Source organism: Puma concolor, chromosome D4, assembly GCF_028749965.1.
Source record: "Puma concolor isolate L17-30 chromosome D4, mPumCon1.1.hap2, whole genome shotgun sequence".
Classification (NCBI taxonomy): Eukaryota; Metazoa; Chordata; class Mammalia; order Carnivora; family Felidae; genus Puma; species Puma concolor.
This window is the reverse complement of record NC_141679.1, coordinates 2,947,295-2,964,489: the sequence shown is the minus strand read 5'-3', so window position 1 is coordinate 2,964,489 and position 17,195 is coordinate 2,947,295. Positions and strand designations below refer to the sequence as shown.

General features: G+C 54.1%; 1 protein-coding gene across 1 annotated transcript in view; it reads left to right on the top strand.

Moving 5' to 3' along the window:
- Positions 1–17,195, top strand: part of SHC3 (SHC adaptor protein 3) — a 105,519-nt gene that overhangs the window by 39,511 nt on the left and 48,813 nt on the right. Inside the window, exon 3 of the mRNA XM_086684834.1 lies at positions 16,746–16,809. Coding sequence (XP_086540960.1) covers positions 16,746–16,809 — 64 coding nt within the window. The remainder of the gene's footprint in view (positions 1–16,745; positions 16,810–17,195) is intronic.

Here is a 17,195-nt window from a genome sequence, read left to right as displayed (position 1 = left end):
TGTATGTGGTTGTCACGGCTCTGGGCTCCCTTCCGCTGCATCGACTGCTCAGCCTTTCTTTGTCTCTCTGGACATTTATTGGAAGTACACACCAGGTATTTTGTAGAATTTGCCTTAATTTTAACTGTCTGTTTCTCTTAGCTTATGTGTTCTGGCAGTAAACAATAGAAATTGTGTCCTTCTCAGTGCGCGTTAGTAGGCGTGTGAGGTCACTTTGTCTCCATAGTGATGTCAGTTTTGATGACTTAGTGAAGGTGTATTTTTTTTAAATTTTTTTTTCAACGTTTATTTATTTTTTTTGGGACAGAGAGAGACACAGCATGAACGGGGGAGGGGCAGAGAGAGAGGGAGACACAGAATCGGAAACAGGCTCCAGGCTCTGAGCCATCAGCCCAGAGCCCGACGCGGGGCTCAAACTCATGGACCGCGAGATCGTGACCTGGCTGAAGTCGGACGCTTAACCGACTGCGCCACCCAGGCGCCCCAATGAAGGTGTATTTTTTACATGCAGGCTTGATATAATAACGTTCAGACTGTACACAAAAGGTTATGTTCACGGATCCTCCCTTAGAATCATAAGCATTTCCCCCTCATCAAAATGTATTCATATTGTTGGTCATTATTGGGAAAGAACAAAGTCTAAAGTGTCTGAATGCGGCGGGGCAGGGAGATGGGGCCACATGGCCTTCTAAATGCACAGTCTGAGTTGCCTTGATGAGTTCCGGGTGAGGAGTTCTCAGAGCCCATCAAGGCCACGGGGCATCCCAGAAGGGCCCTCCAAAATCTCAGAGCCCAGCACAGTAGGTAGTCAAATAATACTCGTCAAAATCTTAAATTTTCAGGAGTCGGGGGAAATGGCTGAAGATGGAACATCAGGAAAAGCAAATGGTTAATAGTGGTGGCCCAAGGATGTGATTAGTGAGACAAACTGTGTGGAAAAGGTGATATTAAAGCACTTCTCCTTCCTTTCTGCCCCCAGGGCCTTTTCTATGAAAATTAGCACGGTTGTGTGTGCTGAGCACGTTGAAAGTCATTTATTTTAGAAAACGCCGCTTTCTTTGAGGATAATGTGGTGGCATAGTGGCCTTTATCTTCAAGTTTTTATTTACGGCTTATGAAGACTTGGATAATTTCGAGATCGGCAATTTATAACTCCTTTTGAAGTACAGACTTCAAGTGCTGGAGAGCAAATTCTAGTGGCCGGTCTATAAGTTGTTATAATTTATTTAAGCACACCAAAACATCAGGTAAGAGAGACGTGTAGGCGAGCAGTGGGCCTGACCCTGCCTCCTTCAGAGGACGTGGTTTATGGCTGGTGTTCTTTTAAGGCAGTGAACCCTGCTCCCCGGGCTGTCCGCTGGTCCCCGGAGGGGTGGGCGGGTGTCCTGGTTCTGGGACGCCTCCCCAGGACCCAGGGTCCCTGCGGCGCATGCTCTGGTGGAGTTTCTGGCTCTGCCTGTCCCACTGGCAGGGGCACTTGCCCCCGGGGGGGCTGCCCTGCTCCCCATGGCCCTGTGCGGCTCCCTCCTGGCCCTCTCCTCTGCTTCAGCAAAGCCTCTTCTCCCTCTCAGGCCCCGGGTCTGGCGGTATCAGCCTCGCACAGGTGACCGCCAGACCCCCTGTCCCACCCGCACTCTGTCCGGAGCCCTGGGACCTGCAGGACAGGCGGGGGACAGCAAAGGGGGGACTGGCCCTACCGCTTGTTCCCATCAGCGATTTTAACACTGAGCCTCCCTTCCAGGGACGCCCTTTTCTTGTGTGAACGGAGCATCCACGGACGGTTCCCGTTGGTGCCGATGGCGTGGGAGCCCAGCATGGCGGGCCAGGGGCCTGGACAGGAGATGAAAACTAGGCTCCAGACCAGGGCTTCCCTGGCCTCGGCATCACTGACATCTGGGGCCGGGTCATGCCTTGTTGTGGGGGCCCTTCTGGGCATTTTAGGACATCCCGCAGCACCCCTGACCTCCCCCCCACTAGATGTGCCCCAGCACTCAGACGACTGAGAGCCTTCAGACTTTTCCCAGTGTCCCGGGTTAAAACTGCCACACTCCGCTAACCTTCATGCCCCCAGCCTCAATTCTGTTTCATTATGAACATGGCACGTGCCCGTCCACTAGAGAAAGTTTCGAAAACAAAAGTACCAGAAAAACGGAAGGGTGAGTTTTCTTCCACAACTTTGCGGGCACACTGTGTGCGGTTTCGTGTCCCCCATGCCCTCAGAGGTGGAGTAAGTGATCAGGCTCACGTAGTAATTTAATTTTATGCCGGGTGCACATGTGATCTCCAGACGGCATGCCCCGTCCAGTGATGGGGATGAACTTGGCCCTTCACATCCGGGGGAATCGAGTCCAGCACAGACCTTGCTTAGGGGTGGGTAGGCTGGGGCCAGAGTCCTGGTCTCCCCCCGGCTCGCCGAGTCTAGGACACAGGCAAGTAACACGGTGTCGGTTCTCGGGGAATCAAGAGTCATCTTACGCCCGCTCATCAGTGGGCACCATTTTGTCTGTTTGGCGACATTCTTGTTTCATCTGAGTGCGACTGTCCTCCGTATTCGACGTTAGCGCGTGGAGTGGGGTAGGACCTGACCCTCTGAGACATACGTGCCTAAATATATGTTATTTATTATTCCTTAGCTGTGGTTTGTTTACATGTGAGGCAGCGCTTTCCGACATGTGGCCAGACGCCCACAGAGCCTTTTAATAGCAGCGGAGCACAGGATGTGCTGAAGGACGTCCCACGGAAGCTGTTATCACGTCTGTAAGGGCCTCAGCTCAATTATTTATAGTCTGAGCCAGGGATTCTATCATTATGGGCCTAAAAGTGCGTCGGAAAATGATGATGCGTTTGACAGGAAACACTGAAGATTTAATTACGCTCAGAACGGAGGAAGACGTTAAAATTCGTATGAATCTCAGTGGGCTGCGTGGGCCCGGTGGTCGGGCCGTGGTTGGGAGCCCCTGCCCGAGGCCCCGACCCCATGAGCGCAGCACATGGTCAGCGGTGGCTGGTTTCTGGCTTCTCCTTAATTGCTGCTTTAAAATTTTTTCCACTTTGGGGCACCCGGGGGGCTCAGTCAGTTGAGCATCCGACTTTGGCTCAGGTCATGATCTCACAGTCCGTGGGTTCGAGCCCCACGTCGGGCTCTGTGCTGACAGCTCAGAGCCTAGAGCCTGCTTCGGATTCTGTCTCCCTCTCTCTCTGACCCTCCCCCACTAATGTTCTCTCTACCTCTCAAAAATAAACATAATAAAAATTTTTAAGGGGCACCCGGGTGGCTCAGTTGGTTCAGGTCATGATCTCATGGTTTGTGAGTTTGAGCCTGGCGTTGGGCTCTGTGCTGACAGCTCAGAGCCTGGAGCCTGCTTCGGATTCTGTGTCTCCCTCTCTCTCTGCCCCTCCCCTGCTCGTGTTCTGTCTCTCTCTTTCTCTCGCTCTCAACAATAAACATTAATTGTTTTTAAATTTTACCACTTGAATCATTTTTAAGTGCACAGTTTAGTGGCATTAGGTGTGGTCTCAGTGTTGTGTCGCCGTCCCCACCACCCGTCTCCTCCACACTGAAACCCTGTCCCCATAAAAACCAACCCTCCAGGCCTCCTCCCCAGCCCCCGGCGCCCTCCACCCACGTTCCGTGCCTGTGAATTTGATGACTCCAGGCACCGCGTGGAAGTGGAGTGACTCTTGAACAACATCGGTTTGAGCCGCACGGGTTTGCTTAGACGTGGATTTTTTTCGATGAATCCAGTCCAGCGCTTAAATGCACTCTCTCTGCCTTATGATTTTAACATTTTCTTTCCTCTGGCTTACTTTGTAGAGAGAATGCAGGCGGGATATCACATATGCATTAATCCATTGTTGACGTGATCAGTAAGCCTTCCGGTCAACACTGGGCTGTTACTGGTTACGATTTTGGGGAATCAGAGGTTATACATGGATTTTCAGCTGTGGGGGGTCAGCATCCCTAACCCCTGGGTTGTTCAAGGGCCAAGCGTATTTGTCTTTTTGTGACTAGCTTATTTCCTTCAGCACAATGTCCTCAAGGTTCATCCATGTTGGAGCAGGTGTCAGACTTCCCTGCCTTGCCAAGGCTGAGTGGTGTTTCCCTGGATGGATGGGCCACATTTGCTTTACCCATCCGCCTGGTCAGTGGGCACTGGGCCCACTGTTTGGCTGTTGTGAGTCAGGCTGCTGTGAACACGGGTGTGCAAACACCTGTTCGAGATGCTGTTTTTAGTCCTCCGGCGTGTATACCCAGAGACGGAATCGCTGGGTCCCGTGGCCATCAGTGTTTTATCCCCAGCCGCCTGCCGGAGCTCACACCTGCTCTCGCAGTGGCGGGGGGTGGGAGGGTGGAGGGTTTGCAGCTGACTTGGGCCAGGTGTCCGGCTCATGCGGCAGGCTGGGTCCACCTCCCTCTCCCAGCTGTGCGGCCTCAGGCAGGCCTCCTAACCTCTCTGGTCTTAGGTTCTCACCCGCAAAATGGAGATCGTGCGGACTCCACGCTGGGAGATTAATGCCCTCACAGTGGTACAGCGGGACCACTTAGCGGACACGCGATAAGCCCTGGTTGTGGCTCCATTGCCCCTTTTACAGCGTTCATTTTAACCAGGTTTACGGTCAGACGACGCTGCTGTTGCTGGACTTTGAGGGTTTCACGTGCCGGAAACGTGTCCTTCTTACCTACGTGCCGGCTTGGAGTCCTTTGTAGTGAATTCCCTGTTGACATCCCTTGTCCACTTTTCTGCTGGGCTCCCCTCCGTTTTCTTAGTAATTCGTGGCAGTGTTTTGCACGCTGGGCGTGTGCTGGAAATATTTTGCATTACAGTGAAACTTTTAAATTAGAGTGTGCTTATCAAGGCTCGTGTTCCTGTCTTGAACATCTCCCTCGTGGGGAGATTACGCTGATGATCTTCTAATATTTGTATTTACTTTTCACATTTGGATTTTCATGCCACCTGTGACAAGATAGCCACTGTGCCCAGCCTGGATTCCCCCGTGGACTCGAGATGCCTCCGTCTCGTCCCCTCAATTCCCTTGGACACTTGGATGTGCTCCTGGACACTGATACGTGTGCGGTTCTGATCCGTAGACACATCCGCCCTGGTGGGACCCGCCACCCTTGGCTGTGCTCTCTTGTCGACTAAAAAGAATTCTTCATCATTTTCGAACTTCCTTCTGTGTTCTGACATCGTAGCGTTCAGCACAGAACGATCTCATCAGGATTGCAGTTATGATCGAGGTGATCATGACTGTTTTGGGGAGAATTATACTCAATGATACCACGACCTTATGTCCAGGACGTGGCATGAGTTTCTGCCTGTGTGGGTCCTGCTTCTGTCCTCCAGCGACGCTTTCTGCTGTCTTCACGCGAGCACGCCTCGTTTGTCGCTGCGGCCGCGGTTTTGGCGTCCACACGCATGGGATCCCCCTTCACCCCGCGTCTCTCTGTTGGTGCGCTGCTCCTGAGAGACTCTTCCGTGTCTGTCTGTGTCACAAAGCCTCATATCTGCCCCAGACATCTTCCCCTCGCGTCTCTTCAACAACATAACCCCTGCCGGATTTAAGGCACCAGCCGTGTGGCTTCTGGCCTGTTTTCCTGGCTCCCCGTCCTGGGTCATGCTCTGGGTCACCCTCTGTCCGCTGTGCCCCCGGAATACCAGGGCGTCAGCTTGTGCTTAGGAACAAATGGCGTCCCCCTCTGGCCCTGCACCTGAGCAGAGATCCTGTCTTTCTCCGGGCCTTCGCCATGTCACAAGGGCTGGACGTGGACCTGCCTCCTCCTCACTCCCTGTGACTGGTGTCGCCCTCTCTCATCAGCTCCGGGCCCACGCAGCGGGACTGGCTCTTCTCCTTGTCCGTCCCGCCGCCCATGGGTCTGGGTTGCTGTGCACACACTCCGGCCCGAGGGAGGGAAGGGCCGGCCCCAGTGCTGGCTCCGTGGCCGTGGCCGTGGGTGGAGAGCGAGATGAACAGTGATGTATCTTCTCGCCTATGCATTGTGCATGGGTGCATGGGATGCGCGTCCGAGTCCCTCCTGGCCTGGCGCAACCAGCCTGGGTGCCGGCCCTTGTTCATGACAGTGTCCTTGGGGAGCTTTCCAGGACAAGGCCGGCATGCTGCGTTCTCACGAGAGACAAAGACACAGGGCACAGGGGCCATGCCCAGTGCTGCACTGACCTGGTGGGGGGCACCCTTCGTTCCCGTGAGACCTGGGGTGCGTGCCTGCTCACTCTTGTGGGGCTGACGGCAGTGTGGCCCCGGGTCACCGTGTGCATTACATGAGTCTTAGAGGAGACCATGCGTGGCAAAGCTTGGCTTTGGAGCCCGGAGGATCTAACTCGGATTTTGACTCCTCTAATACGGTGTGATTCTGGGAAGAGTTAGACACCTTCTCTGAACTTAATTCCTTTTGTCCTCGTTATTTTTTTTCCAAATGGGAAGAATGGCTTTGACATCTGAGGGGGAGTGGCTCAGAGAGACGAGGGGCGTGAAGACAGAGGTCAGCTGTCCCCCTTGCTGGGGGTGCTGGCTCTCCATGACACGTGTGTACGTGTGCGTGCGTGCATGTGCGAGCCACCCTCCTACACGGCGGAGTCTGTCTTCGTGAGTCCGGATGCCGCCCTCCCGGCCGCATCGCCCCCCAGGTCCCCTCAGGTTCCGCCCCTTAAATCAAGACACCTTACGCCCAGCGAGTGCCAGACATGTTCCCTGAAGGTCGGCCCAGGTTGACCCCGTTCTCTCGTGCCTGTTCTCCCCACCAGCGTCAATCAGAGGGACTTCGTCTCCACATGTACACGGGAGCAGAAGGATGTGGACGGAAAGTCGATGCCCCGTCCAAGCAGAGCAGATGCCCCCCGTCTGCAGTGAACATACTGTGCCATCAGGAAAGGGAAACGCGTCTCGTCCCAGTAAATTCTCCAGAGCGTGCGCCTCCCGCACGAGGGGAGCGAGTCACAAGGTGCTGGATGAGGAAGAGTCAGACTAGCCTTCCTCTCCTGCCTTGCAGATGGGCTCTCCCCAGAGGCCCTTCCCTCGGCCTCGGGCAGGCGCCTCCAGGAGCCAGGGCCGCCCGGCGAATCCTGCCGTTTTCCATGCCCCCCACCCCCCACCGCTCTTGTCCCCACCTTGCACCTCGGGCTGCCTTTGCCCGACCGTCGTCCTTTTGGCCGATGGCGCTGTAACCCTTTGCCTGATATTAAACACATTTTTGGAAAAAGAACAATGGTGTCCGTGGAGTGCTTATTTCTAGGGGTTTCTTCTTTGGCTTCTTGTATTTCACGTCTCCCGTCTTCCAGAGAGAGCTTGCGTGATAATCTGGAGTTGTCCTTGTCGGTAATCTGGCGGCCAGGAGCATCCCCGAAAGAGGCAGGAGCGTGGGGTGCGGCCTGGCTCTCCCAGCCTCTGACTCCTGGGCTCCTGGGTGTCTCCTGACTCCCAGGTGTCCTGAGCGGGGAGGTGGCTGGGACGGCCCCCCAGGGTCAGGAGGGAAGCTGGCTGGGACGGCCCCCTAAGTTGCTGGGAGGCACGAGTGAGTTTGCTGTGGGCAGCATATCGGTTCTGCTTTGCCTCAGGGGATCTGCACATATTTCCTCCTGATGCGAGGGGCCGGTGCTGGGAGATAGTGGTCTTTTCCCTCAGGACTCAGGGAGACACGATTTCCTTCCTTTGGGGACAGAGCGTCTGCACTGGCTGACAGCTCCTTCACTTTGTGTGCTGAAGTCTCCTTGACTGGAAAACGAGAACATTCGTTTCGTTTCGGTTGCACTGTCGACTTCCTGAGGATTTGTGCCCCTCAGGCAAGAATGTCTGGGGCCACCGGATGCGTGCACATGTGTCCGTGTGCATGCAGGGGTGTGCACGTGCACAGCGGGCCCATGGTGGCTGAGGACCCGCGACCCCCGGCCACTCTCCACGCGGTCTCGGCAGATAAGACTAAGGATAATACCGTTGATACACGTCCGAGAGTGGGCTTTCCAGTAGCTGGTGCTTACACACGGATCTATTTACTTTCCTATCGTTTTCTAGGGACCATATGTTTCTAGGGACCATATGTCTGTAAATGAATCTGATTATGGTCAATGTGAGTGTGTGTCATGTCTGGAGCCAGAATTAGCCGCCGGGAGTCTACAGTTCTCTGCTCTCTCTGTCTCTGACGCCGTCTCTATGTATATACGTGTATATACGTGCACGTATGTAATTACGCATTTGCGGTTCACCCTTGAACAGCACGCAGATTAGGGCCACTGACCCGCACTCAAAAGTCCATGTGTAACTTTGACTTCTCAAAAACTTCCCTACTCGTGGTCTGTTGACCTGAAGCCTCACTGAAAACAGAAACAGTTAACTAACGTGCATTTTATGTCATGTGTATCATGTGCTATGTTCTTACGACAAAGTAAGCTAGAGGGGCGCCTGGGTGGCTCAGTCGGTTAAGCATCCTACTTCGGCTCAGGTCATGATCTCACGGTCCATGAGTTCGAGCCCCGCATCGGGCTCTGTGCTGACAGCTCAGAGCCTGGAGCCTGTTTCAGATTCTGTGTCTCCCTCTCTCTCTGACCCGTTCATGCTGTCTCTCCGTCTCAAAAATAAACGTTAAAAAAAAAAATTAAAAAAAAAAGTAAGCTAGAGATAAGAAAACGGCATTAAGACGATCAGAAGGAAGAGGAAATACATTTACAGGACTGCACTGTATTTGTAAAAGAAAATCCACATCCAGGTGGATGCCTGCAACTCACACCTGTGTTGCTCGGGGGTGCGCTGAATAATCAATCTGAGGATCATTTCCTACGCCTCCATCAGTTCAAGCTCCTCTCTCGGTTGTGAAGGAAGATGCGTCTTCGTGGCTTTGATTAGAATATTGCGGATGGGAACATGGATCATTATCGTGCGTTTGCCCCGAGCCACACCCCGTGAATGTTAAGACGCTCTGTGGGTTCACGGATGGTGCCACTGGGTCCTCAGAGACCACGAGACAGTGCCTCACACAGAGCTCGGCGGCGGGGGCAGCATTCACATGTGTGCCCTAGCCACCCCCTGTGAACCTCCGTGTGTGCCGGGATCCACAAGGTCTTACTGGCAAAGCAGCGTGTGGCGCCCTGAAGGCAGTGACGCCCTCTGGCCCCACCCCGACCGCATGCGGACTCGTCCGCCTTACGAAACTGTGTCTGTCTAGGTGAGCAGTTCCAGGGCATGCGTCGGTCCTGCCTTCGGCTCACCAGCATCTCGAAGCCGTGGGCTGGAAGCAGGCTTTTTCTAACCAACAGTGGGAATTTTAAAGGGAAGAGGAAATCAGGGAACGTGTTTGTGAGGCGAAAGCAAGCCCCCCACCCCATCTGTCAAGGATGTCTGTGACACTCCTTGTGACCTCAAGCCAACTTTAAACTTCATTCTTTTAAAATTTTTTTTAATGTTTACTTTATTTTTTAATTTTTGAAAGAGAGAGAGAAAGAGGCAGGTGCAAACAGGGGAGGGGCAGAGAGAGAGGGAGACACAGAATCCGAAGCGGGCTCCAGACTCTGAGCTGTCAGCACAGAGCCTGACACGGGGCTCGAACCCACGAACTGTGAGATCGTGACTTGAGCCGAAGTCAGACGCTTAACCGACTGAGCCACCCAGGCACCCCTAAGCTTCGTTCTTCTAGCCAAAAGGAATATCAGCCTCAGTGTTGCCGCAGGTGGGCATTACTCTTGCGTCCATACGTTCCCCTCAATCCCGAGGGCTCATCTTTGTGAGATGCTCACCCACGGGGTTAAGGAGCCTCATTCCTGGTTTCCTCTTGAGTTTTATGAGGACTTACAGGGTCTGTTGCTTCTGCACGTTTGGTCATCATCAGCCGGCAGGTATTGGCGCCTACTGTGTACGTGTGTGGGAGGCAAAGCACACACTTGAGACCATTGGGGTTATGAGGTCTCGGGTGACTCCGCAGGTTATGAGGCATCAGCGAGGTTGGGTTGGCTGCACCCTGGTTTCTCGAGCGCGGCACAGATCTCCGGGTTCACGGCCCCGCTTACGCTTGTGACCTCTGTGCGACACACTTAACTTCGGAAGATTTAGGCAGTTTCAACCCATCGCGGGGAAATTACTTTCGAGAAGTTAAGGTTGAAATGTTCCCGGTGTCTGAGATTCATGTGTAACTCTGCGTGTGCCGGATGGAAGCTCTGGGTGGCCGGCGGTGCCCGTGGACGGCATGAGGGGACGCTGCTTCCTCCCGACTCCGTCCTCGCTGGGTGGCCGGCTGTGTGGCTCTGCGTCGCCCACCCGTGTCTCATGGCTGCGGGATGGAGATGGTCACCTGGAAGGGAGAGAGGCCGCCGTCCCCTGACAGGACCACCTGGGCGTCACTGGCCACAGCTAGGCAGGCCTCCGGGTGTCTTCCCCAAGGGTCTGCTCTGTCGCTTCTGCCATTGACATCTCGCTGGCCTCCCTGCCTGCCATTTCTCAGCCACTGCCTCGTCCCACACACAGCGGCTAACGTCCATTCAACTCTGTGTCTATCTCGTCAGCCTGCTTGAAGGGCCTCTGTGGTTTGTCCGTTCTCAGCCACCTCCGGGTCAGAACCACCACCCCCCCCCAACGGCTCTGCAGATCTGACGGCCGGTCGCCTCCCGGCACACCCCTCTGCGTTGGCCACACCTCACACGTCCACTGTGCGTCACGCTCCTCTCTGGGCCCGGATCCAGCGTGCGTTTTCTCATGGTTTCTTGCTCTCCCTCCACTTGGCCTCCAGCCTGCTTTGCATGGGGGCTTCTTTGCTGGCAGGTGCCTTTGCCTTCTCCTTTCTCTGAACAACGGGTCTGTGCTCGAGTAGTAAACAGTGCACAGCGCACAACAGCTGTTGTCTCCTTCTAGACTCTCCCACGTACCCCTGGTCTCCTCCACACATTTCTTGAAAACACACACTGTCTTGCCTGGTCCTCGGTGGTCGGGAGGGGACGGGTTTGGCGTGGGGTGGTCCTCCAGGATCAGAGACGGCTCCTGAGTGTGGGATGGGGGGAGCCCTGTGGACCGTGGTCCCGAGGAGTTGCCCCAGGGAAGACGAGGGGGGGCAGGAAGTTCTCGGGGGGAGCAGTCGAGGCTCGGTTTGAAGCGTGACATCTGAGAAGACTTTAAACAACGCGGTGGGGCCGTCACTTGGGTGTGGGAATGGTCTCCACAGTCCTGGCGCTGGAGGAGATGTGGGGGCGGGAGATAAAGATGAGCGAGGTAATTGGAGCAGAGACGGTAGGACCCCTTACGGCGAGCGTGGGTCGGGGAACCGCAGAGGCCCCAGGGCTCGGCTCCAGCAGTCCTGACAGGCTGAGGCGTGGGGTCACCCGACAGGGCCTGGGAAAACAAAATGGCGGTGGGAATGTGTTTTTGCTGCTGTTTGCCCAGCACCCAGCGCGGAGGAACCACAGGACAAGGGGCCTGATATGGAGGCAGTTTCTGTCTGGCAGGCATAGAGCCCTGTGATCCCACCCCTGTCCCCCACCAGAGAGAGGCCAGGTGGTTCCTTCTCGCTTCAGACAGAGTGAAGGGCTTCATGGAGATGACACAAACTGGCACCTGTCACTAGAGTCCAGGATGCCCAGTGCACTGATGGTCTCCATACCGGGAGTGGGCGTTGCTGACGGCCTCCTGCTGGCGACCAGGCTAAAGGGCTAAGGTCAGGGGGCACCTCATGTGGGCCCTGAGCCCACGGGATCCATCCCGAGGGTTTCCTGCTAGTTTGAGGCCCCGTCAGCCGCAAGAGGGTTACACCTGCCCCATGGGTGTGGACGGCGGAGGGGATGGGTGTGTGGGTGGGTGAAGGACCAACACTGTCCATTTCACAGCACAGGCACCCACATATTTCCAGGGGAGGGCCTTCCAAAGGATCAAGGAGCCAGATGCAGCCCTCAGTCCCGCCGGGGGCCCAGCCCCGGGGCTGGTGGGGTTGCTGCATGCACCTGACGACCTCTCTTCACGTAACCCTGCGCCCCACCCAGCCAAGGGATCAGACGTTGCAGCTAGAAGGTTGGAGGAGCCTTCTTTCCTTGGCTGCGGGGGAGGAGGGCTCTGCTTTTAAATGATTTTCAGAGTTTTTACTGTTATGCTGGGCTGGATATCTTTATTACTGAAAATAGAGTAACTTATAAGTGACTGGGGACATTTTCTTGTCCGAAAGTGGGTGCGTTAGATACGGGTTGTGTCTGGGGCTTTATCCAGGGCCAGGGAGGAGCTGGGCCCCTGCGTGCACGGAGACAGGAGTTGGGGGCAGTGGACTGGTTCTCGGACTGTACCCTGTTCGTCCACTTGTCCGAGTTGCACAGAGGACAGAGAAGAGGTGGGCAGGACGGAGTCCTGTGGCCACATCACAGGAAGGCGAGAAACTGGCAGAGAGCACCCAGGAGGGCAGAAGACGTCAGAGGAGCATCAGCTGAGGGTGGCACAATGCCCACTGCATTTGGGGCCGTGGCGGGTGTTGGAATTTGCAGGGCAGATTGTGGGAATAAGACCTGGCTTGGAGGGAGAGGCTTAAGGGCACAGAGGGCACCATCACCAGCACCGTGTTGGTGGTCTCTTTGGAGGAGTTGCCGTCATTTATGGAACTGGCTCTTGTGACAGCCACCAAGTGCTTTCCATCCTATTAACAACCTGGCTGCAGTCAGTGGTGGTATGCCCAGGGCCTCTGGGCCGCCTCCAAGGTGTTAGACTGTAGGTTCCCGGGAGCGGGTCTGCTGGATGGAGGGTCTGTGTGAGTCTCGTTCTCCTAGATGAGGCCAGGCTGCCCACCAGAGGCTGTGTTGAACTGCTTCTTAACCACATGCGGGGCTTTCTTATAATGTCTCAAGCTCGAACCTTTGGCTGTTTAAGTGGCATGTTAGCATAGGCTTTAGTTTATAATCTTATTTTGAGTAAAGCCAAGAATTTGTTCATATTTCCAAGAGCTGTTTGTATGTCCTTTGCTGTGAACTCTGTTTGTATCTTTTAACATTTTGCATCGGGTTTTTGATATTTTCCTTATTAAGTTATATTAAGGTAATTAACTTGTTGACTATGAAATGTTTCAGTTTTTTTTCTGCATAAAATTTTATTTTTATGCTCTGGAGTGTGTCAATATTTCCTTTTATGTTCAAGATTTGTATCATCCTTCCACTCAAAGATAATATTAAAAAATTCCTCCCAGGTTTTTTCCTTTTTTTTAAGGTAATTTTATGGTTTCATTACCATGAAGTTAAGTTTGCAATCCATTTAGGATTTATTTGCATATAAGGCGCAAGATAGAAACCCAGTGTGATTTTTTTCCTGAATGCTGCCCAGACACTGAAACACCACTCACTGGTCATTCTGTCCCCCTGGGGTATGTATGTATTACTGTATTTGTCACTCCACGGGAGGAAGACACTTTTTCTCTCTGCCCTCCTGTGTTCTCTGGCTAGGGTTCTGCAAATAAGGCAGGCAAAAGACAGACTAACAGGAGAGAAGCAGGTGATGAATGTATACAGTACACATGCAGGCAGGGAAACTCAGTGATGAGTAACTCAAAGAAGTGGTTAGAACTTGGGCTTATCTCACATCTTACCAAAGAACAAGAAATCCATAGGGAAGTGACAAAACCCAGGAAAAGAATTTGGGGTTTCTAGGGGGGAACCTGTTGGAGAACCCCTTGTTGACATGTGGGGAGGCAAGTGCGTGGACAGGGGTGGGGTGGGGTGGGGGGAATTGATGGGAGGGGGGAGCTAGCTGCAGCCCAAGTTCCTTTGCTGTGTCTCAGGGCTTCTGTGGCTCACCTCCGTTCCTCCCTGTAGAGAGGGGCACAGGCTGTGTGTACAGATTTATGACCTGCTTTTAGGCAAATGGGGGGAGGGCAGAGAGCTCTTCTGGCTACTTCTCCATGGCCTTCAGCTCAGAATACTCCATCTGCCGGCGTGGCCTGTGTGGGGTGGCGTCTTCGGCTACCCTTCACCGTGTATGTCTCTCCTTTTTGGTTCTTCATGAAGTGGATCGCACTTTGTCGTTCCACATGTTTATTTATTGCCCCTCCGCCTGCTAGAACATAAACCCCTGATGGCAGAAATCACCACTTGGGACACCTACTATTTATTGTTTTAGTCTGTGAAATGTGTGTGTGTTTGGGGAGGTGGGGTGGGCAGGCTGAGATGGCTGAGTGGGGACAAAAGTGGGGCTACGTGATTCCAAAGGACCCAGTTCTCAAATCCCGCCCTCCAGCGTGACAGGTATGACGTGTGGGAGGAGCTGGCTCTCATGATGAGAACTTCACACTGAATGGGAGAGATGGTGGGACCAGGATGGAGTGAGGCTCAGTTACTCCCAGGTGACTGGGGTCGTGCCAGAGAGTCCACATTCCCGTTAGCTGAGCTCTCAGGTCACAGTTTGGCTCGCCCCAGTGGGGTCATGCTGAACAGGTGGATGAGCGATCTCCATTAAAAACAGGTGCATCGCCACCCGAGACTGACCTGAGGACTCAGTGGAATTACAGAAAGCCAAATCATTTTTGCTGAATGAAAAGTTGAGACAGTACCGTTCACCAAAACGTGCTGTGCTAGGTGGTAAAGAGGGACGATGAGAATGGTTACCTTTGCAGTCAGACGGTGGAGTTAAAGTTTCTTGTGTCAGCATCAGGCATCTAAGTGTGGCAGTTACTACGTTCCACCACATTCTTATTTCAAAGGGAGACGGACACCATCAGCCTCCGTGTGGTGAGAATTCACACGCACGCAGGTTATCGTGGGAGCATTAGAAGCAAATTGTTGGACGGAGGACATTTTTTTTCTGAAGAGTAGCTTGATTTGCAGCCACGTTGGGGGATTGTAAATCTCACACAGGGGATCCTTAGGACTTTTTTGGGTGGTGGAGCTCAGAGAACTTTCTGGAATTTCTGACATTTGCACATCTTAAGGACAGAAGATGGAGTCTCTGAATGTGCCCTGGGATGCCACCGGAGTCTCTTGGGGAGGATTTGCTCGATGGAATGGACTTCTTGGGCTGTGTCCGCCTCCCCCACAGAAGTGGCACACGGGCAGCCAGGGAGGCCTGTGGCCCGACCTGCGTGGCCCACTGGCTCAGACACATGCTGTACAGGTGACCCCGCTGACAGCTATCCTCTTGGGAGGCTGTCGCCCAAGGCTGATTTCTTTCTCTCATTGCCCGCGTTGGTGGCTCGGGAAAGAAATCCGATGTTTGCTACGGATATTTTAGGAGAGACCTACAGAAAGCTTCCTGCCGTGGGGTATCTTCCCGGCCTGCTGGGACCATCGCGGATTTTGGCACTTTGCTCAGCCGAATGTGTCATAACAAGCACAGTGCAGAGATGCGCCGAGCTTCTTCTTCTTCTTCTTCTTCTTGTTTTTAAATTAGACAGAGAAAATATAGATGCTGGAGTTTATATAGTTCCATAAAGAGACAGCTTGACCTTCCTCAATAGGAACTGCCTTTTAAAAGGTACTCGGGTGATCATTTTGATAGAACCACAGTTGGAACATTATTATAAAACAAATGGCTAAGGATGAACATTGAAAACATTCATGCCTTTTAAAGGAACTTCGTCTGAGTCATGGTGATTCAGTCTACAGCCTTCACGGTATTTGAGTTTCTAGAATAGTCTTTCCCCACTCTCTGCAGTGAATTCAATGGCAAATGTGAGCCTCACCTGAATGGTAATTTGACAAGGACAGATCTCTCTTAAGAGCATTATCTTGTGGTGGGGATTAGATTTCTGGATGATAGAAAATGATTTCAAGTATTTCACGTAGAAAGCTTGCAGAATGTTTCTGAGGACCCGTTATCCTGTTTGTCCGGTGGTGTGTCCAAATCCCCGTTTATTTCTTCCTGTGCTCTCTTACAATTGTGTCTGCCCCCACGAGGGGGCTGACACGTTCACCCATCCCCTTTCTGGGCTCCTGACTTTGGAGCCCCCTCTGGAGTATCCCTGTCATCACCCACTGAGGCCCGCTCCCAGAGTTGAGCCATTTGCTTTCAAGCACCTGTTACCAGCACGTCCTCCCCACCTGGAGGCCCAGCATCTGGACCCCAGCGGCCTCCAGCCGGTCCATCTCACACCCTCCGCACGTCCCGAGGTGTCCTGCCCGGGCGAACCCTCTGCAGCCAGGTGCCCCTAGGCCTAGGACCCTCTTTGCCTCCTTTCCTCAGGGCAGCACCGGCACGTGGTAGCTGCTCAATAAACGGGTGCTCCGGGGACTGCCCGGCACAGACCTTATTTCTTGCTCATTCGTCTATCACCCGAGCGCCTCCCCGCCTTCAGAACCCTCTTGGTTTTGTGATATTTACTAACTGCAGACGCTGGAGATAATACTCAGAACGCCAAATTTCTTCTGATAACGTTCTGATTCACCTTGGAAGGGTGGTGACCCGTAGCGGTGCTTGGTCAGGGCCGGCCCCGTGCCGGGACCGTGGCCGTGAAGGGAACATCCGGGAGACCACGTGCCCTGGTAATGGTCCACTAAATGGAATCCCAGCCCATCGTAAGACGGACTGTGGCGTCGACACCCGTCACACTGTTAGGATACAGCCACGCCAACAGGAGGCACTAGGGCACTGCCAGCGGGAGGTTCAGGACGACCTGGTCGCATTTTGCGCGGTTCTGTTTGCCAGAGAGGGAACCGGGTGACCCCCGCATGGGGAGCCGCGCTGTCTACGCTGAACTGCACGGGCAGGTGTCTCCCCTGGGGACGTGCGCGTGTGGTCTCTTGGTTGCAGGATCCTGACTGATGTGACAAATGGATCTCTCTTCCTGCCCCCTTAAGGGAAGCCATCAGCCGCGTCTGCGAAGCCGTCCCTGGCGCCAAGGGAGCCTTCAGGAAGAGAAAGGTACTGTCTTCTGTGATGCCTCCCCACGCAGCACCTGCGGTCATGCCCCGCCCGTCAGGGCCCCCGTCACCGCCTGGCTGTCGGCACTTTCCAAGCGACGAGAGCTCGGGGTCCCCCTGCCCTGGGGTTGGCAGGACGGCCGGCAAGTCAGCGCCTAGTTGTGCCCCATTGGCCCAGACCTGTAGACGGTGAGGAGACGGCACGGAAGACGGGGCTGGTGCCCCTCGAAGCCTCTCTGGGCGTTAGTTCTCTTCGCTAGAACAGTTGGTGGTGAACACCCGGGTGCTGTGCTGCTAAATTTAACCAGCGGCCCTCAGGGTTCAGAGTACGAAGCTGCTCATCTGTGCCGTGTGCCAGTTTCCGTGGCATATGTGCTTCCGCCAGGC